Here is a 21,041-nt window from a genome sequence, read left to right as displayed (position 1 = left end):
GATTTACACAACTCATTGTGTAAATCTGGAAAGAATGGCAAGGATCGAAGCGGGGGCGGCGCTCGGGCTGCAGAAAAGCTCATTGAAGTTACTGCTGGCCCGCGGCTCCTGCCCCGCCTCTTATAGCTGGGCGCGGTATAACTGATGACGTCGGCCCGGCTCCCGGAAGTCATCCTCCATGATGCTAAGTACGTCTAGCTCCTCAGAATCAGACTGTGCAAGCCTCTCCAGACTCATACCTCGGGTGGGAGAAGCCAAGAAACGGGCTCCCGAACGGGGAAGAGAGGAGGCGGAGTCAGCAGACGAGGACCGGAAAAAGGCCTCATCCGTCCCGACGCCCTCTGAGATATCACGCTGCGATCCCCATGACCGTAGCCGTCGCAACGCCTCAGCAACCGCGGGGCCTGAGCCACGGGGAGAGCGCATCCGACCGTCTTCCGAAAGAGAGCCGCATGAGACCTCAGCAGCCTCAGGGACCGGGCCTCGCCATGGCCGCAGGCAGCCCCCTCGAGAGCTGCCTGGGCGTGCGACATCCCCAGACAGGAAACACACATCTCATGTGTCTCCCCAGCCGCGATGTAGTGTGGGCATGGAAAAACACATTGTTGGAACTGATTACCAGACATGGTCTCTACTGCTTCGTCAGGCATTCCAGGTAAAACAACAACTTTCTCGATAGTGGAGCTTCCAAACATACTCAGAGTGCCTGCTGAATAGAAAGAAGCTAATGTGTCCTGTGTGACGGCGTGCTTATATACGCCTCCGGTTGCGCCGTCACACGCTACACCAATAGAATTGGAGTAGTTTCATTCATAATTCAGCCCTGCCACACCCAAAGGGGTTCCCATAGTGTCGTCACAGACGCAGTTCGAGTTCCCTCGAAGGGGAACTGTCCTTAAAATAGAGTTTGACCAACTGGAATTATTCAAGCTCCTGAGTTTAACACAGTGACACTTGGGAGAAGCAATGTGCTCAGCAGATGAAAACTGGATTTTATTTACCCAGATTTTTAACAATTATTTTTGTGTTACAAAATCACAGGGTATAGGAAGAGTCCCAACACTTAACACTTACTTACATCTTCCCTGTAGAGGTTATATTGCCAGTTTATCATCACAGGACCCTTTGTTCTCTCTGCACCTCAGATCCTGACTGCACTTAGACAATGACCCAAACTTGGTGCTTTCAACTGGCTTCAGAGTATCTGTGGAGTCGGGGTATGGATTAGTTTCTGCGTCTTCATGGGACTCAGGATGCTCATCTAATTCAACACTCTGACTTGACACTGAGGCTCTGCGTGTCTGCTGATAGGATGAACAGAGGTGCTGCCATTTATTTCGATTGGCGTCGATCCCATCAAGCATTGGCTGCAACTTCCTGTTTAGCTTCAGCAGTGCCTTAGGGGAGACACAAGAGAGTACATTTGCTATTCAAACCCCAAAAATAATGTTTTTATTTTTATTTTTAAAATGAGGCCCAAAGTAAAACTTTAACTTGAGACATCAAGGATTACCTACCTGGTAAAGGGGTTTACATATCCCATCTATCCACTCCAGCTGTAAGGCAGGTAGTTCATCTTTGCGATTACGGTCAAATATGGCCTACAGAGAGGATATCATCTTCAGTCATCCATGGCCAAACACATTCATCATAATCATTTGTGAGAAAAAAAAAATGGTCACATCGAGAACATGGTTTGAGTGTATGCTGGAAACATAGTATGAGAGAGAAATGTGTGTGCTAGAAAAAAAACTGTGAAAGATAAGACTTTTCTTACTTACCGCTGGGGTCAACTTAAGCTCAGACCTCTCTCTGTCCCCTTGTTCAAAGAATTCACTCGTCACCAGCTCTGCGACCTTGGGACATAAATTCATTATTATCCATCCATTTTCCATCATTATTTCATTATTTTACTCAAACAAGATGTAACGTTTTATTGTTAAAACATGGGCTCCAAGCTAGAGAGTGCATGCGTTTTTGCTATATTTTGGGCAAAATTTACTTTTACGGGTTTATCAAGGAAAATGCTGGTATTTTTCAGGGAGAACGTGCACTGAAGCCCAAAACTGTCAATATGAAAAGGGTCAAACATGGAAACAGGTCCTTTTTTAACCAAAGTCCACCTGTATTTCTACATCTCCAAGCCCTTAAACATGAAAACGCAGATATAAGAAACTTTGTGACAGGGACTCAAACCTGTTTGGATATCTTCCAAGGACGAGTGACGGCACCCAGATCGCATGCTGTCATCAGCATGGACCTGTTGATGACATCAAAGCTCACTTCTAGCTACTTGTTTCGCCCTTCACAGTTAAAGAGGTGGTATTATGCTTTTTGGCTTTTCCCCTCTCCTTTATTGAGTTATATATCTTTTTTGTGCATGTAACAGGTTTGCAAAGTGAAAAAGCCCAAAGTCCAGCCCAAAGGGAGTTCCCATCTCCCACACTAAGCACTGCTCAGAACTGCTTGAAAACAGCTCGTTTGTAGTCTAGCCCTTCACTTCCTTTACTTCCTTTACTTCTGACGTCACAATGAAAACGCGTCATAAAGCTTGCCAAGCGGCTAGCTGGGTCAGGCACGCCCTCAAACCAAGCTAGTCTGAGCGGAGGCCCTTTGGCTCAACTCGCCTTTGTTTGGTTTTCTGTTGTAGAAATGTTGTACCTGTACCTGCTTCCAGGTACTTTTTTTCGTATCACCTCGCCTCCGTCAAGGTTCCAAGCGAGCTGAGGGATACTAAAATGTAATGTGAAAACACGACAGACTGCTGATTGGTCAGAGAGAATCGTCACTATTCACTGCATCATCATTGTGTGCGCCAGACAGAGGCCAGCAACAGAAAGTTTTATATTTTCCAGTTTTCGTATGTAATTTCATCACTAAATCCACTTCTGAGAAGTTTTGAGGTGAAATCAGCTGTGTAGATTTCAAATATTGACAATTTTATGAGAAGTGATGGCGGAACAAAAATGTGCTTGAATATTTTCGGAGTTGAGGAGCTCCGCAAGTGTCTGTGGGGGAAGCCTATGCCAACCCGCGGGAGGAGCGTGTGAGGCCGGCCAGCCGCCCGCTCACAGAGCCCTCAGACCGCTGCAGCAACAATGGCAGAGGAAAACACAGCTGGAAGGTTTTCATACCGCTTACCTGTCTTTACATTATGAGTAATGTTGAAACGTTTTAACTTAAAAAAGAGAAAGCTGTGTGGATCGCTGGTGTGTGTGTCGCATCAAACATTACGTCGCGGCAGTTGTGTGTGGCGTCGCAATGACGACAAGCTACATACTATCTCTGGGTACTATCTGTAATGGAAAACAGAGCAGGGCGAGTAGAGTCGAGTCTATCGAATTGCGCTATGGTAGCTTTTTTTGGCAAGGCAGCATAGATCGTTAGAACACCAGTAACAGTTCAACGTTTAGTCCTAAAAGACGATGACACTCCGACTCTGTTTGGGCCTGGAAATTCACAATCACAACCTGTAAGTATGCTTTATTGGATGTGAATTATATTTAAAATAAACACGGCAATGTAACTTCACAGATGTTGGCTAACACAGCTAAAGTTATAGCTATAATGCTAATGTTACACCTGATGTGGAAGCTACTGAGCAAACGTTCAAATTGTTTGGCCAATTTTTATGTAAATTGAGTTGAAATATGGTGATTTTTGTAGTGGTTTATGGTAAGATGTGGAACAATGATGTTGTGTGGTTGTGGACTTGTGAGTAACTTATACCATCTGCTAGGTTACGGTCTCAGTCTGAAGCGGCTTTGATTTGGATCACACTACCTTGTATCTTCCGACCCGCCCTTCTCTGCTTCTGATTGGCTAGTAGTCCTTACCTGGGAACTGCGCATGTGCAACTCCCAACAAAGATTTTGTACAAGTAAGATGCATCACTCCGTACAACACATGGGGTGAAAAGAGGAGCGCAGCAATGTGTAATGTATGAGCAAAATATGGTGTTTTTTGAAAATTAAACCATGTAAACCTGTTCTGGTACAACCCCTAATTTAGATTTTAAACTCAAAAATGAGCATAATACCACCTCTTTAAAGTCATTTTGGCACAGGAGAGTTTTTATTCAGCACAAAGGTAGAAACCTGAGAACTTCTCTGTGTCCTTCTTCAGTCCAGCTGAATTCTCCAGACAGAACACACTCAAAGAACTTGGTTCTGCGCCTTACAATGCAGAGAAAGAGGAGTTAAGGACAAAGAAAATGTTTAAAGGACACACAAGACAGCTTTCACCATTTGAATGACAATTCTTCCAATTGCATGTAATAGTTTATACATTAATCTGTAATAATCTGTTTCAGTTGTGTTTATTTTACCAATAATGAACTACCTCACCTCTGAATCCATTAAAAAAACCACTTACTCAAAGTGCAAAGTAAGGTCTGTGGAGAGAATGGCCTGCTTCAGTAGTTGCATCATGTTGCTATACTCTTTAGAGCAGAGGTTTGCAAAGATATTGTGACCCTGAGAGAAAGAAAAATACAATAGCATAGAGTAGGCACATACACAAAAGCAGGCAAGCATGAGTAATAGTGGCAAAAATGTCTCCTTAGAGCCGATGCATTGGTAAAGTCATCGCTCACTGTCAAATGAAGCTCTCATTATCAGTGTTAATTAGCAATGTGTATAGACTTTATCTGTCCACTGTGAAATAAATCAATAGAGAACACAGTTCCTAATGATCAAACTGATCTACACCTGAGACAAAGCAGCCTCGAAATGTCAGTATTGGTCACTGCTGCCGCCTACCAGCAGGCGGTTTGTGCTCAGCACTGGCCCGAAGCTCAAACTGCACACCAGTGGCTTTCTGGTAATCCAGTACACTAAAAAACATAGAATGCTGAAACAGTTTCCAAAGAGGGATCAGACATGTAGTCACCAATTATCGGTGCTTTTTATTAGGTTTTTATGCCATTTTTTATTGTGTACATTTGTGTTGTTTTAGGGACAGACATTGTAAACATGTTTAAGGCTGTGGTACCATTGACCCATAATTACGCAGATAAAAATAATAAAAATTTAATAAATACAATGTGCTGGAATGTCTGTGTTTCAAGTCTTTTGCTCCTAAACAACTCTGTACCACCTTCCACCATTATATTTGCATACTTCGTTTTCAAACTGCCCAATAAAGAGTATATGAAGGAAGAAAATATTTTTTTTAAACCCTTAAGGTTGTCTAGCTGACACCATGTGATATTAAAACTATTTATACCATGCAACAGTTTACTTGACGCTTCTCTCACAGTAAAAAGGATCAAATTCATTGGCCATTCCAAATTACCATTAAAGTTTAGTTAAGGAGTAGGTTTACACAATTTGTTAGATCACTTCAAGTAAAACCCTTGCAGCACCTTAGTCAAGGAAAGCAAACTAACACCACAAAAGGAAATCTCAGCCAATGCAGCTAATACAGTAGACATCAGAATTACTTGAGCAGTATAATTATATGAGAAATATTGGTCTGACCTCACTTTGAAGGATCATAACTGCATGGTTGAAGTGATGATGCTCCAGGGTGGCTGACGTCCCGTAGAGCAGAGCCAGAGCAGAACCTGTCCTGCAGGAAAACCACAGCAGAGAAACTTTCAGTCACCTATAAGACGTCCGTTTGTCATCAAACTTTAGGTCTAGATCACTTACTTGGCTTGAAATGCATTGTTAGTGCCTCTGTGGTCCAGGTCATGACATAGACAGCCGACCATTAGTGCCAGTATCTCTGCATCTGACAGGACATCCTGGAAAGTGGCTGTCTGCCGAAAGTAAAGCAGACACAATTTTACACATCCACTTAGCAGAGTCAACCACAATACTCATTATTTATTCGGTATTACCTATTGCTATTTGATAGGATAAGTCCCACCTGGACCGGGATGGCATGGGATGGGATGGGATGGGAAATGTTTGATCTGGAGGGAAATTAGATCATTCGTCTATTGATGTCCATGAGCACTGAGCATACCTGATCACCCTGGAACTTTACCCAAATATTCCTTCTTTGAATTTTCTCTTAGTGACGTCTCGCCTGTGATGTTTCCTCCTAATAATGTTTTGTTTAAAAAGTGATTGTTGATTAGTTTGGTGATAACTCCACTGAGATTTTCTCAGGACAAATTTCAAAAATAAACTTGACAACGCGTTATCCTCACTGAGGGTCTAAGTTTAGATGGTTTATTTTGGTGGTAATGTGCTTTTACTGTATTTAACAGTTTGACTCTAGTTTGACTGAGTGAAAGAGATATGCATCTTTGAAAGCTGGGTCATCTTTATTTAAAATTTGCCAATTTGTGGGCATGCCAAGCAACTTTAGACTGTTACTCTAATTGAAGGCAATACACACACAATCTGACCTGATTTGGTATATAGTGAAACTTACTGTGATCATAACAAACATGCACTGCGATACATTGAAGGCGTGCCTCCAGTTATGATATGCCACAGTTCGATAATTCTTCCTCACAGTCAGAAGCCAGCGGCACAAAACCTACAAAAAGAGCAGACATACATGTGATATACAGTATCTCAAAACACCCCTCACATTTATGTAAATATTTGATTATATCTTTTCTTCATTTTTGTTACCAGTGGTTTAGACATTAATGGCTGTGTAATGTGTTATTTTGAGGGGACAGAAAATATACACTGTTATACATGCTGTACACTCACTAATTTACATTGTAGCAAAGTGTCATATCTTCAGTGTTGTCACATGAAAAGATATAATCAAATATTTACAGAAATGTGAGGGGTGTACTCACTTTTGTGAGATACTGTGCATACATACACACCGTGGACACTAGCACTTGACAAACATATTACACAACATATTCCAGGGTCTTACCTCATAGTCAATTTTAAACTTTTGGACCACACCAAGTTCCAGAAACATCCGGAGTGACGCGGTGATCATGGCATCATTATCCAAAGAGAAGTCATTAAAGTGAAACTCATCGATGCCTAACTCACTGCTCAGGGGGATCTTAGCTGCCTTAAGGGGAGAGGACAGAGCTGTCAAATGCACGCAAGGAAGGAGGCAAAGCACTAAAACAGTTTTCAAATTACACTTCACATACAACCACTCACAAGAACCAGATTTCATACAGTTCAGATTGTTAATTATAATGCACATATATGAATGTTGTGTTAATCTTCCTGAGTATTACCTTGAGTCTGTCAACTTCTACCTTGGAACAGGTTGCATGGTAGGACAACATCTTAAAAAAAAAAATAATAATAATAATTCAAAACAGTGAGATTTAGAAAACATATTCTGATGCTGATCTGAGGCTAATGAGGTGAAAATCCTAAATTAGATAAGAGCAACTCTGAAAAAGAGACTTACTGCTGCAGAAGCTTATCAATATGTTCCGAGAGCTATCTTACCTACTTATCCTGTTACATAATCAGGATCAAAGAAAGCACATCTTGGCTTTTAAAACCGATTTGTTGCTATATTTTGAGTCTCCTCACAGGAAAGAAAATCCATCAGGTGTTTAAAGAAACAGCAACGATCTTGTGACCGAAATACAGGAGTGTGTGTTGCCTTCGGTGAGAGGTGAGCAGACTGGCACATGTATTTATCCTGAATTATTGAAAGGAGCTGAAATATTTATGGTAGCGAAGCAGAACCATGTTTGCTGAGGATAATGTGACTGCTTAGGTTAGATACCGGGCAGTGGAGCAGAACACAGATGGAGACACTAATGAATGTGAAGAGCCTCTGTTAAGATTAGCCTTATTGTGACCACTTCCCTGAACAGAATGGATACCTAATATTTTCCATACATCTATACGTCTATGAAAATCCATCTTGTTGTAAATCAAACAACTCAAAAATCAAAACACAACTTATATAATGTTGATCAGTAGTCTTAATGATTTTGGATGTGTATAAGCATGTATTTTAAAATGTATATGTACTGATGTTAATTTTTCATAGACATAGTTTATTTAGAGCATGTTTTAATGCATGTGCTGGTATACAATACATTCATGGCATGCAGGTGCTTTTAAAGGACGGGTAGCTAGTGGATGATATATGATATTTCTATAATGTCCTTCATTCTAAACAAGATTTTATATATTAGTTTACATTTACTTTTTTAAACTTATTATTATTTTTGTAATTTGGATATCACATCTTGAAAGAGCTGGATGATGGGAAAAGAGATCAAAATTAAAAACAAAACAATATATAAAGTAATAGATACAAACAAATCTATATAAATGTCTTTTGTCTTCCAAATGGTTAAGAAAAAAAAGCCAAAACTAGTTGTAATCAATATGTTGCAGTGCCTACATCCAGTGCTACAGACTGCTTGGCCCACGTCTTCTTAACTTGATTGTACATCATGGTGTTGTTGATTCCAAGTCCACAGAATATCACAAATGCCTGTACGGAAATAAAAAAACAGAGAAAAGGAATCTGAAAAAAATGGCATAATGTGTATCCAATGCAACAATAGCAAAGTTTTCATGAACCATCTGTAATTTCAAAAATGTACCTCGAACAGTCTCTGATCTGCATCATTGAAAGTCTTCCTGTCAAGGCGATTCAGGATTTGTGCAACCCCTATGAAAACATACATACATTATTGACTGTGACATGAAAACTGGTTTCCAAAGTGAGGACAAATTGATTATTTCTGGTCAACTTACCAATTATCTGGTGAGTTCGATTCCAGATAGGGACGCATAACACTGATCTGATGTGAAACCCAGAGGCCTGATCCGCCTGTGAAGAGAGTAGACAGTGACGGTGGAGCAAGACCGAAAACAGTTTATGTTTGTTTGAGAAATTTAGATTTTAAAGACCTGCACAAGTTTTCTTTGATTGGAAAATGTATTAAATTAAAACACATACATACATTGAAAAATAATAATATGTGGCTTTAAGACAGTTCATAGAAAGATTTTGGCATATCACGTCAGACACATTCAGCAGTGGTCACAAGCACTGTATAATGTAAAGTTTTTTGTACATCATGGGATTTGTGGGGTGTGTCTGTGCCCACTTACTGCAGCCACAAACATGTATTGTATGTGTCCATGCATGTGTGTGAGCTGTAATAGGTCTAACAGGGAGACCATTGTGTCCACACCTCAGCATCAAAGCGTGGATCTTGACACACGTCACTGATGTTAACAGGCAGCCCTGTGGAAGCCACCAGCTCAGCAATGCTGTTATTGATCAGCCAATCAGAACACGATAGCTTCTCCATGCTGATGTGGCCAATAAAACAGGAAACAGTCAGGTCCGGTCACTTAAACATGCAACACAACAGCAGTAAATATTGAGTGAGTTAATTTTTCTTAATAGGGTTGTTATGTGGGAATGCATCAAAGTGTCATGGATTTGTATGAATGCACATCACATCCATATGTATCCATTTATGGTGTGTATTGGTGTTGTGGCACTAGTCTCCCCCTAGAATAATATTTCTGTCTGTCTGTATGCTAGTGTCTTTTTCATATCATGTCTGTTTCACCTGATGTCACGGTCCATGTTGCACAGGGGAGACATGAGCTCAAACGTCTTGGAGAACTTCACAACCTAAAGAAGCAGAAACGACATTTAGCAACAAAGACAGGGAGAGTTTGCCACAAGGAATGCTACATGGTTTCATGGAAAAGTTAAAGTAAAATAATCTGTGTGTCAGGAAAGACTTTCAAAACTGATAAAGAGCCAGAGGTCTCACAGGTGAGTCGATGTCTTCAAGGAGAAGCACAGAGCAGCGCTCACACTGCAGGAGGGTCAGCGCTCGCTGCATTATCTTCCTAACGATCTTCTCCAGGTCAGTCTGCTCCTCAAACAGGTCGTTGACCACCTCCAACAGAGCCTGTGGCAATGAGAAAGGACACTTATGTTCATACCACAGTGATGATATTGATTATGTCATGTTGTTGAAAGATGAAGAAAAAGTTTTTTGTTAGCCATCATGTGAAATCCTTTCAGTGGTAACCTTTTTATTAAAAAACATTGACTAATGAATAGTCACAAATGTAAGGCATGTTAATGTGTCTAGGGTGAAATTCAATTGCTGTTATCTGTATTTATTTCACTAAGTATGAACATTTTAATGTTACTGTACATTCTCCGGCTATAAATGAATCAAAAATCTGTTTTATAAATGCACAGTTCTCTTACCCGACTCCTTTCATACTCCTTGCGAGATTCAGAAAACAACTTCGCATTGGAAATCGATATTCCACAGAATGGTAGATACATCTGCAGCACCTGAAAGTAGAAAAAAGTGGTGAAAGAGATGCACAATCCATAAATGTTAGGTATTTGCATGCTAAACAAAAGTGCATAAAACTGGGTAATAGAAGAAGAAAGGGTGTGTGGGGGTGGAAAGTCATGATGGCCTTAGCTGCTTCTCTGCACAAATTTCTCTCAAATAGATTCCCTGTTAATGAAGTATTGATTTAGAGAAAGAAGGCCTTCAGCAAGACATCAAGGCCCCTAAAATGTCTAGATACGCTGATGTGTTTTTCTATTTTCAGTGTCTTTGTTGCTTTAAAGTACTTAGTGTTGAGTTGCTTTGCTTTAGCTTTATTTAGACTTTTAGATTCACATCCAGCAAAATCATTTTAAAAAATGCTTAAATTACTGCAAACTCAAAACTTTGTATAAAGTCAATTTCTTTGAAGCAGAGGCCAGAGAACATTTGTGTTGAGGATAAATGATTTCCCACAACTTTATTCTGCCACCTTGTGGACAAACTGTTGCAGCTAAATGCAGATGAACTCTTGCAAAGGTGAATAATCAATAAAACAGTTTGCTGTTTATTTACAAAGATTTACTGCAAAGGCATCTATCTATATCTTGATTCTTTCTTTCAATGTATTTATACCAGGAGAGAATCAAATGATCACCTTTACTATTTTATTGCCTGGCTACACACTTAAACAAGAAGCCAGTGCTTTTCACATCTGCGAGATACACAATATATTATTTGCACATCAACAAACTGGGAGAATGAAATCATATTCATAATCTGCGGAACTGTAAAAGAAGCTAAAACATGCAGAATCTAGTAAACCAATTTCCAATGGATTGCTCAGGGAGCAATTTAAAGTGGATCCACTCAAATTGTGTTTCTAAGTGTGCGTATATATTGCACAGCCAGACATATTGAATGCTCCACACTTGAGTAAAAGGTTGACCTCTCCCCTTCATTCTTCTGGTCTTTTGCTTCAGAGGGAACTCTTCGCCCTTCTCCACAGCCATTAAGAAGATTCACAGTATAAACAGTTTTCAGCTGCACGACGCTCCACAAAAATCCAATTTTAACTCAATCTTTAAAGTGCCCTTAATGGTCAAACCAACAGCAATAACACTGAATATGTTAAATGCCAATAAAGTACATGTGGATGTGAAAATCCCCTGCTAACAGTCTTATATATGTCTTTTTTCAAGAGAGAGAGAAATAACAAAGCCTCACCTTCTCATCATCCTCAGTAAAGGGAGTGCCCATGGGATTTTTGTTGATTGCTTGTACAACACCAATGACTTCTCCATCACTGTTACAGATGGCCATACAGAGGATGGACTGAGTCTTGTAGCCTGTTAACTTGTCTATCTCATCACTGAAGCGGTGGTCCTGGAAATGTTGTTCACATAAACACATATTACACATTTATCAAATGTGCATGAGACATTAACAAACACATATACCCTTCATTGTGCCCAGTAATTGCCCTCTATGACAACATTCCTACAACATTTGTGTTCTTTCACGCACAATAAAGCAGCCCTGACGCAATTGTTAGGTGTGATTCTTGGCCTCTTCTTTTTACTATATGCAGAAAAAACTGTAATACCGCTTGCTGACACATATCTACACTATTGCAGTTGCTAATACACCTCAGGGAGACCCGCATCATCATGTTGCCTTAGCCTCCCAAGCAGCCCAGGGCCATGATATAATGATGCGGAGCGCAACTGGTAGCGTACAAGACGAGATCTGGCTAGAGGGAAGCTGCGAGGATTATAATACTTGTTTTCCTGGCTTTTTCCTTGACTATTGATAATTCTTTTTTATTCTGACATAATTGGGGTAATTACCCACAGCATTTTCTCTGTTTTTCGAATTGAGCAACCCCTCCTCAAGGAACTTCAGAAACAACTGATTAAAATGTAAAATACTTTTCATGTAGGCTAATAAATGGGCACCTCCAACCCGGAGTTGACTGTTTATGTTTCTGTACTCCCAATAAAAGAAAAAAACACAGGTCTCATCCCCACTCCAGTCATAAATCGATAATCAATTGCTTTACTCACTCTAAAAGTATATCAATATGTAGATATCGTACACACTTACAACAGGCTTACATTTAGGCTACCTCATATGCGTTCGGGATGTTTACAGTTTCCCCATGCTCTGCCACGTATCCAATGATACCCTTTCCCCATGGCACCTGCACTTCATTGGAGTTTAGGGTGCTGGAGGATGGTCTGACGGTGGTGCCTGAGTGCACATCAAAGAACTTGGACACCAGTGTCCTCTTGTGCGCGGGTCCCTCAACAAGGAAAAGCGAACACCTGTCTGCATCCACCAGGATACACACATTGATCAGGATCTTGTAACTGAGGTTTGTCAGGTCCAAGTCATTGGAGATGTCCTTCACTAACTCCAAGAAAAACTCCCTCTCGTTGGTTTCCTTAAGTCTGTATTTGTAGTCTATGGCGCTGGACGCGTACTGGGGCACGTTCACCCTGGACTCCAGCAGGGCGCTCAGTATGTGCGCGGTGGTCGGAGGCAGAGAGCTGGCTTTACGCAGAAGCGCACGGCGCCTCATGCTGGACTGGGACTCGTATTCACTCAGGCTCACATGCTCGTCGTAGGTCCGGTGTGTGGTGGTGGCTTTAGACCGGGCGAAGTTCCTTCGCAGCTCCATGTGGGACGATCTGCGCCGGAGTCCGTCTGGGTTGGCCGGCCAGAGCGGATCCCTGGCAGCACCGCGTTTCTCCTCAGCTGTGGACACTTTCGACGGCTGATGCTCCCTCAACCATCTGCTTACCTGATCATATTTCGCCTTTCGAACGAGATACTCCTCGAAGAGATCTGGGTGGCAGTCCAAAAACGCCTCTATATCCGAGAAGTCAAACGTTGTCATGGTGAACGCCGCTGCGGGGACCAAATGAGAACAAACAAGAGATGGACGAGTCCTAGACGACGGGGTGATGCGCGTGCAGCCGAGCTTCTCAGAGAAGTGATGTCCTCAACAGTTATTCATTCATCCACCATATGGGCCAGTCCATCGTATTCTTCCCTAAAATACTGGGGGCAGAGTTGGTCAGATAGATTCAGTTTATAAAAGACCAGGATGATGACGCCTGAGAGACTAACAGTAGCCTAAAGCTGTCTGTCAAGCGAGATTGAACTGTGTCTCTGGGGAGTTCTGTGACAAACTATGCAGAGGCGTAGAAAAACACGGTGCCTATGTGCTCCCTAGAAACTGGGGGGGAAAACTGCAGGGAAGGCTGTTCAATCTCTCTCTTTATTCTATACCACTATACACTCTGTGCGGGGCTCCAATCAAAAGCCGAGAACGAATTTGACTTTTCATTTACTTTTACAACGTGCAGGCAGCACACCATTTTTTTACAGTGAACAAAGGCAGCAGTGTGCTTGATTGAAAGGGACAGCTTATGCCAACAAAAATATGTAAATTTAAACAATACAATATTTATTTTGGGGTGGGTGAAGATTAAGTGCACACATACCTTTGTAATAGTATTTTAGAGTGGCAGCTAGCTAGATAGATAGATAGATGTGTGTGTTACCTTGGAGTCAAGTGGCCTTGTGAAAATTACAATACTGTTTTAGTCCCCCACCCTCACACACTACTACACCCACACACACATACAAACACCCAGACACTGGCTGTACCGCTCATTTAACTTGTATAGGTATACTAATATAGCCTTGTATAGTACATAATTTTATTGTTTAAGTATGAAGACTTGCTGCAAAGCCCTTCTTGTTTTAGTTTAGTCTTGTTTAGTTCTGTTTCTTTCAGTTTATATTTTCCTTACATGGTGAATATTAAATAAATTGATACACAGCAAACCCTGGGTTGGCTCCAGGTAGTTGGTTTAAGGGGTCAATAGGGGACCCAAAAATTATTTAGGGCCTCTAGTTTGTTGGCCCATGGGGTCAAACTGGCAATTTGCAACATGAATGGAGAAATTAACCAATGTCACATGCACCTCTTTGGCGAGAGGTGAATTCATTTCTCTGAATGTTTCAGAGGTTATTAATGTAGTATCTATAAGAACTTTAAGTTGAACATCTGTTGGTGTGTACAACCCTGCAGGGGTTAAGCATCGACCTGAATCTGCACAATAACTTTATATTATTGAAATCACTGTGGCACATTTACAATGCAGCAGCAGGAAATGTAATCCGGAGAGCGTCTGTTCCACTGGGGCAGAGCAGGGTAATTGGTTACTGGACTTAGCTTAGGCTGCTTGATAGGACTTGGGTGTTTGGCTGAGACTTTGGACAAGGTCTCTTGCGAATCCCAATTAAAAAGCAGAATGCAGAATATGGGTCTTGTGAGAGCCAAGAAACAAAGTAAACCTTGCTGCTTGGAAAGCAGTCCATGTCATGTCCAAGGAGATGCAGCTGCATGATGCTGCATCAGTCTTGGGTGTGTGCTGATTGAAAACTGGTATTTTGGTGCTGCTTTTAAGGGTTCTTATGTTTTCAAGATTGACGAGCAGATCAGGTATTTTTACAGTCAACTGCTTACAGTGAGTGATGCAATCTCACATAAACAGTTGTGGATACTTCTGTCTCTACTTTTTTTGTCTCTGTGCTTTTCACACTGGCTCATTTAGGAACTGGTGATACATTTAGCAAAATTTAAATCAGAATCTGATGACAGTTGGAGGCTTTTTGATCACTGTCAATGAAATCTTATCAAGTCATACCCTCATAGTGCTGATGGAGCACATTAGCTGAGTTTTTGAGCGTAAACTCTTAATAAATAATACAATAAAATAATACCTAAATATGTTTTTAAAAACATGTATAAACAACCCCAAAATGTGGAAAGGAGATCAGGCTTTCTGGGGTCCCTTAGTAAAATCAGGGATCATTTTGAGTCACTCACTAGGGGCTGACACAATGAGGTTCTTTTAATGGTAATGAAATCGCACCAAATGGAATTTGACAGTTTGATACAAATCCTTGAGCCCTTTGATATGAAAAGTTTTAGAAACGATCCTGACACATAATCATTTTTTTCACCAAAAATGGGAAAACTATTTACATTACCTTTACTTTTTCTTATGTGTAGTCTAGAGTGATAAGTTAGACCTGTTCATGCAGGCTCAGTCATTGCAGAGTAACAGCACCACAGACAGCGCACATCTAGGCATCCACTACACCCTAGAAGAAGATGTTCTACAAAATGAGCACACAATTTCTAAATCAGCATAAGAACAAGGTGATTCTCAGACTGAAATTATCTTTAAGATTGCTCCAAAAACTTTCTCTGAACAAGTTTTGTGGCGTTGCCTAAGGCATGCAGTCTGAAACAGTGTAACTGTTTTTATGTTGCATAGGAATGGTGACAACAAAACCTGACTCCTGTAACCAAACACCACCCGCACACAGCTTGGATCTGGTGTCATCATGTGCCGGCTGAACCCAGCTTGATTTCATTCCACCCCATGCTTAGTTGTATGAGTTCCCAAACTGTGAACGTGTAACATTATCAGATCCACCCTTGATGACTGGATGATTGGCATCCTGAGCAGTGATTTCCCACTGGATATAAAAATACTGACGTAATATGAAATATCAGCACATGTAGACCTAGTTGTTAACAATTGTACGCCTACATGACAAGGACAAAAAGTAATGTTCAAAAGGTTACAGTTGATATTTCTTCTGATCTTAGCAAACCAAATGTGTGATGTTGTTTAAGTGTTTACTCTTTGGCTGTTTAGACTACACCTCTATTCACACAGTATGTGCTGTGGGCTGGATTGTGTGTCACTCACTGTGATCCTATTGTTTACTGTAACACAGTCACTCTGGCTGTCCCAGGAATCCAAACACACCTCACTGGTCACAAGTGAAGACGAGGGAGTCCAGTTCTGTCAACGAAAGCTTCAGCATTTCCACTCTTATCCGTCTGGACCAAGAAGACTGCTTCCAATGTCTGCACCAGGAGAAGAAAATAGACTTCTCAGGATCTGTCTTTTTTTTTTTTTTTTGCCATTCACAAAACCTTAAAAAAAATAATTATATCCCATTGATTTTGTATTTAACATTGCCTAGGTAAGTGATATGACAGTGTGTTTTTGTGATTTTTTTTAGCTTAATTGCTGTGTAATTACTGTATTTCATAATTATCAATGATTAATTTAGTAGAAAAAATAGAAGAGACACTTCTGGCTAAGTCATATCTTGTCGTTAAGAAACATACATGTTTTCAGTTTTTCTATGCTGTTGATCATGTGTATAAACATACCATTCATTGTATGAGCCAAGTTGGTTGTGTGCCATTTAGGGACAAACTGGTGGAGACATCTTTTGGCATTGGCACATATTTCAATCAATAGACCAGTTGGCTTAACATTCATGAAGCAACACTCATCCCTCCCCAGCATTTCATCCTCTCTTCACCTTCTTTTATTCTGAGTTGGAGCTCCAGCAGCCAGATGGAGCCCAAGTCCTCACTAAACCATGGCGTCCCACCTGATTCAAATGACCATTATAACTTTGGTTATGGAGGAGCCATTATATCTGAGTGAGTGTAGAAAATATTTTAAAATTAAATATTTAAACCATCAATTGTAGTGTAATCAGATAGTTGTTTTACCTTCACAGGCATATCACCACTGCACAACGTTATAACAACACTGTCAGAAAGAAAAGTAAAGTTCGTCTCAATGATCAGCTGTGAGTATCCATTGATTTATCATAAATGTGGTCATTATTAACAATGAACAAATTCACTGAAATCCTATAAAAATGTATGCCTCAGTGGTGATGAATGATAACATTAGTTTTGTTTCTTTTCTCAGCATACCAAAACCAACTGATATAAATATGGCGTGAGTACTTTCTGTGTTAACTCTTTCTGTAGATGCACGAACAGAGGATAGACTGATTCCTTCCTTACAAATATCAACACATGCATGTTTGCAAGTTGCAAGTTTTCTTGTGTCTGCCTCGTTAGCACACGTCTTCATTTTATTCCCTGATGCCTCCAACAGGGAGAAAATGCTAAAGATTGCAACCCCAAAACAGCATCCCTATACATCCCACGTCTCCCAGTTTGCAATGTTCCCATCGTTCTGCTCTCCAGACGACCCTGAAACAGGAGTCAGAGCTGCCTCCCAAACTTTCCTCAACCCCTTGATCCCAAATAGTGCACCAGATGTGACTCTGCTAAACAAAACTAAAGGTAAGTAAATTGTGGTAAGAGGGGACGATAGAATAGATGTTTCCAGGGAGGTTTAAGATGTCTTTATTTCCATGCACAGGTAGTCCATATAGACATGAGATCTTGGAGACACCCTTAAAGACTAGGAAGAAAGCTGTTATGTGGACCGGTGAACATGGCTTCTTGGATGTGAGTAATGGAACTGTGGTTATGCAATACATAAAAAGACAAGTGTTCTAACAACACCTTCCTGCAGCACACAAAGCCACTGAAGGGAGACAACCAGGTTTTCTACCCCACTCCTCCAAAGCAAGTGCTACCCAACTCTAAACTTCGTGATTGGGATTTGTCGTTATCTGAGCGGACAAGCAACATGCTGAAAAATTTGGAGAGGACTCAGTGGGTCACATCTTATCAAGAGCACTACACAGGTAAAGAAACCCAAACACTGTTCATATGTTAGGGACTGTACAAAAATTATTGAAGTGGGGAGTGGGGCTTATATTTTGTTTTATAATAATAACTAAAAAAAGGTCTTCCTCAATGTTATTACAAGTAATATTTTCTTTGGACAATGTCTTTGACTTAAATTTAACATGTGATGCTGAACATGCATCATATAGTCTACCTTCATATGACACTTCCCTGGTGTTCTGCTTTCTGTTCAAATGCAGAATAAAGTGAAGGTGAGAAACATTGACAGGCTCTTTGGAAACATAATGTTGTGACTCCAGTCACTAGTTACTCTTAGCTACTAGTTATTATGATGGGGATAATAAAGCCCTGAGACAGAGACAGAACTAATGTCCTCTGCATTAGTGCACGCAAAGCGCACCTTTATGAACTACCGCACACATAAAAGCTTTCCCTTATTGTAAGGGAAGGCCCCCTCTTATCCTCTCTCTCTGTGAACCCAACCGGTCGAAGCAGTTGGCCTCCCACCCTGAGTCTAGGTTCTGCTTTTACCTATTAAAAAGAAGTTGTTTTTCCTTGCCAAGCTCTTGGCAAGGAAAATATTATTACATAAGTACAGTCTAGACCTGCTCTATGTGAAAAGAGCCAAGAGAAAACTTCGGCTATGAATTGGCACCATATAATTAAAACTGAACTGAAATAAATAACTGAATTACATGAAATTTCAATATTAAATATCTGACATTTGAAGTTTGATTTTTTTTAAGGATCAGGGCCAGCAAATCCTCTAAAGATAGATGACTTCAAGGAAAAAATAAGTGACCTTACTGGAATGAATTCACACACTGCACCACTGGTAAAGTCCTAGAGAACATTGTACCATTTTACAGCAGCATGTGCATTGTGCAACACTAATCCTAATGAGTTCCTTTCCCTACAGAGAGAAAGGTCCTTTCCTGTGTTTGTTCCCTCTAAAGCAAAAGGAGGTTGTAGAAGAAGACTAGGGAGCTGCGTGGTGGTGAGGAGCATGTGCAGTCCTGATGAGACTGAACTCCCAAACCAAGGCACTGCTTCAGCTACTATAAACCAACACAGGCCGCAAGAGATCACAGTTAAGCATAAAGAGGCACAGCATGCAAACCAATGGGGACATAGTGAATCAAAGTACAGCTCTGGCCCCACAGAAGCACATGGAGCTGAGCTGTCTCAGGAGGTCTTATACAAACAACAAACTGAGAGCAAAAGCTCTGTGTATGAGGGCAGGGTGGGAGAAAACTGCAAAGTCCAGTTTGATGAAAGTCCCATGCAAGTATCACAGAGCAGCCAAGAGGCTAATGCTGCACAAATCACAGACACAGAGCGACCCCTGGACCTGTACAACAGCCCACTTTCCCACGGAGAGACGGAGGTCAAGAGACAGAAAAGCATGATGGAGCTGCGTGTAGAGGTTGAACCAAGTAGCAAAACAAAGTATTTTAAAGCCAGAAGAAATGTATCTAGCCTTAGTGAGTCAGCTGTAGCCAAAGACCTTGCAGGTATTAAATCACATGCAGACTTATTGTCAAGGGCAGCTTCAGAGCAAGAGAAACTGGGACAGAGCAGAGAGCTGCCTAACCCCTGCATCTTGCCAAGGCCTCCTGTCCTGCCTGGCATTCATTCAGTGGTCAGAGTTGGGAGTGTGGGTGGAGAAGGTGCAGCTGTTAGACTCCTGGACCTTCAAAATTCATTCATTAATTCGATAGCCCATCGCAACTTTAACAGCTCCATCACACGTGCTGCTGTCAACCTGAGGGACAATGTAGCCACAGGGAAAAAACACAACTTTTATGGGATCAACTGTTACTACCTCCATGGATAACCTAATGGACATGAATTTTACTTTTCCTGGAAGCAAAAAATAGCCATAATAATTAGAATCCCAAAAGCAAGTGAATACCTCATTATAAAATGTAACTTTAACTGAATACCACCACTGAGTTTATAGCAATTAAATGTTTAACTTCAAAAATCATCTGAATTTATGTGCTTTTAATTCCTCTTCAGAGTCTAATATTTAGAGAAATTACATCAAGTTGCTCAGTAAGTTAAATGCAGATTTAAAGAATTGGTCAAAAAATCTTTCAAACACCAAAATTCAAACTTCAACATATGGGCTTCCAAGAATAAGCAATGGAGCCTGAGAGGAAACAGGTTATGTTCAGTCACTTTGTCATGTTATCCAAGTTTCTGATCTGCCTACAATACAAGAGGAATAAGTGTTCTTCATAGCCTGGATGTTAAAGTTATAATTTTTTGTTGATCTTGAATTTGGCTGATTTTAATTTTTAAGATCAGAATTTCAGCAACTTGAAAAGAGTTGTCTCTGAATTTGTAAAGCTTGAATGAACGTAGAGGAGAGAACCACATAAATCAAACCACAACAATTCATATAAATGGTTTTCAAAGACTGCAATAAATTAAGTTGTTTTATTTTCAACCACAGTTGTGGTTAAATGATATTTAGTTGCTTGTAAGACTCAAATTATTACAGCTATAATTTGCTTCCATAACATCCGCACCAAACAGTGGTCGGCACAAAAACAAAGAGTAACTATGAAGGCTGTAAGATTTCTTATATGCTCACAATAAAATGCTGCGATTCATCATTTCTTTCAAGAAACTTTCCAGATTGTTTATTTAACTCAGTACTTGCTCAGTATGTTGTAAGCATAGTGAACAGCAGGCCAATTTGCAAATATTGTTAATTTGCTCTTTGGTTCAATGCTTTTCATTTGTAATATGGTATTCATCAGAGCTCAGGATGTGGCCCATAATACAAAAATGGTCTTATATAAGGCTCCCATAAGCCACAGCTGATTGTATGGGTAAAATAAAAGAAATAATCTTCAAAGCTCGCTTCTGTGAGTTCAGTCTGCCTACACAGTCCACACAGAAGAGATATTCAGCAGTGGTAAATTCATAATGCAGAGCAGATGAATACTTTGGTGTTTCATGTAACCTTTCTAATTTAACAGAGGAGAACATTTGTATTAAGATTCCTGCGCCCCCCTCCCCCCTCCTCCCAAATGTGACAGAGTTCACCACAGAGCATTGTGTTGGCTGTGTTACGGAATCTTTCTCTCTGTACTGCAGTAACCTTCTAGCTCGCCGATGTGAAAGGAAAAAAATGCCTTTTCACAAATAATCTGTTGCAGTCAGGCTGAC

The 21,041-nt window shown here is 40.7% G+C and overlaps 2 protein-coding genes across 4 annotated transcripts; one reads left to right on the top strand and one right to left on the bottom strand.

Moving 5' to 3' along the window:
- Positions 1 to 979: 979 nt before the first annotated feature.
- Positions 980 to 16,192, bottom strand: pde11al (phosphodiesterase 11a, like). 3 transcript variants are annotated; one of them, XM_046046059.1, is made up of 20 exons: positions 16,033 to 16,192; positions 11,459 to 11,617; positions 10,159 to 10,248; positions 9,710 to 9,850; positions 9,500 to 9,564; positions 9,113 to 9,233; positions 8,670 to 8,745; positions 8,516 to 8,583; positions 8,311 to 8,403; positions 7,175 to 7,225; positions 6,853 to 6,999; positions 6,388 to 6,495; positions 5,655 to 5,764; positions 5,481 to 5,571; positions 4,375 to 4,475; positions 4,098 to 4,175; positions 2,197 to 2,260; positions 1,782 to 1,856; positions 1,518 to 1,601; positions 980 to 1,397 (listed from the first exon to the last, which is right to left on the bottom strand). In XM_046046059.1, the coding sequence occupies exons 2-20, from the start codon at positions 11,552 to 11,554 to the stop codon at positions 1,095 to 1,097; spliced, it is 1,962 nt and encodes a 653-aa protein (XP_045902015.1). In that variant the 5' UTR covers positions 11,555 to 11,617; positions 16,033 to 16,192; the 3' UTR covers positions 980 to 1,094. The 3 variants fall into 3 exon arrangements, with proteins under 3 accessions (XP_045902015.1, XP_045902014.1, XP_045902016.1); XM_046046058.1 differs by lacking the exon at positions 16,033 to 16,192 and adding an exon at positions 12,360 to 13,252; XM_046046060.1 differs by lacking the exons at positions 9,710 to 9,850; positions 10,159 to 10,248; positions 11,459 to 11,617; positions 16,033 to 16,192 and having other exon boundaries at positions 9,113 to 9,274; positions 9,500 to 9,554.
- LOC123968098 (uncharacterized protein C7orf31 homolog) lies at positions 16,102 to 19,695 on the top strand. The gene is made up of 9 exons (XM_046044588.1): positions 16,102 to 16,312; positions 16,677 to 16,784; positions 16,865 to 16,936; positions 17,062 to 17,091; positions 17,254 to 17,444; positions 17,524 to 17,612; positions 17,680 to 17,854; positions 18,605 to 18,693; positions 18,778 to 19,695. Exons 2-9 carry the CDS (start codon positions 16,696 to 16,698, stop codon positions 19,693 to 19,695), a joined length of 1,653 nt encoding a protein of 550 aa, XP_045900544.1. The 5' UTR covers positions 16,102 to 16,312; positions 16,677 to 16,695.
- Positions 19,696 to 21,041: the final 1,346 nt, after the last annotated feature.

Source organism: Micropterus dolomieu, linkage group LG03 (genome assembly GCF_021292245.1).
Source record: "Micropterus dolomieu isolate WLL.071019.BEF.003 ecotype Adirondacks linkage group LG03, ASM2129224v1, whole genome shotgun sequence".
In the NCBI taxonomy this organism is placed as follows: Eukaryota; Metazoa; Chordata; class Actinopteri; order Centrarchiformes; family Centrarchidae; genus Micropterus; species Micropterus dolomieu.
This window is presented reverse-complemented; position numbering and strand designations above follow the sequence as displayed.

Excerpts from the sequence above, each read along its gene's own strand:
- pde11al (XM_046046058.1), bottom strand. The coding sequence starts at position 13,133 with ATGACAACGTTTGACTTCTCGGATATAGAGGCGTTTTTGGACTGCCAC. Across the intron at positions 9,851-10,158 it reads AGGAGTATGAAAGGAGTCGG|GCTCTGTTGGAGGTGGTCAA; the intron begins GTAAGAGAACTG and ends TCATTGCCACAG. Across the intron at positions 2,261-4,097 it reads GGACACAGAGAAGTTCTCAG|GTCCATGCTGATGACAGCAT; the intron begins GTTTCTACCTTT and ends TGTCATCAACAG.
- LOC123968098 (XM_046044588.1), top strand. The coding sequence starts at position 16,696 with ATGGAGCCCAAGTCCTCACTAAACCATGGCGTCCCACCTGATTCAAAT. Across the intron at positions 16,785-16,864 it reads GGAGGAGCCATTATATCTGA|GCATATCACCACTGCACAAC; the intron begins GTGAGTGTAGAA and ends TTACCTTCACAG. Across the intron at positions 16,937-17,061 it reads GTTCGTCTCAATGATCAGCT|CATACCAAAACCAACTGATA; the intron begins GTGAGTATCCAT and ends TTCTTTTCTCAG.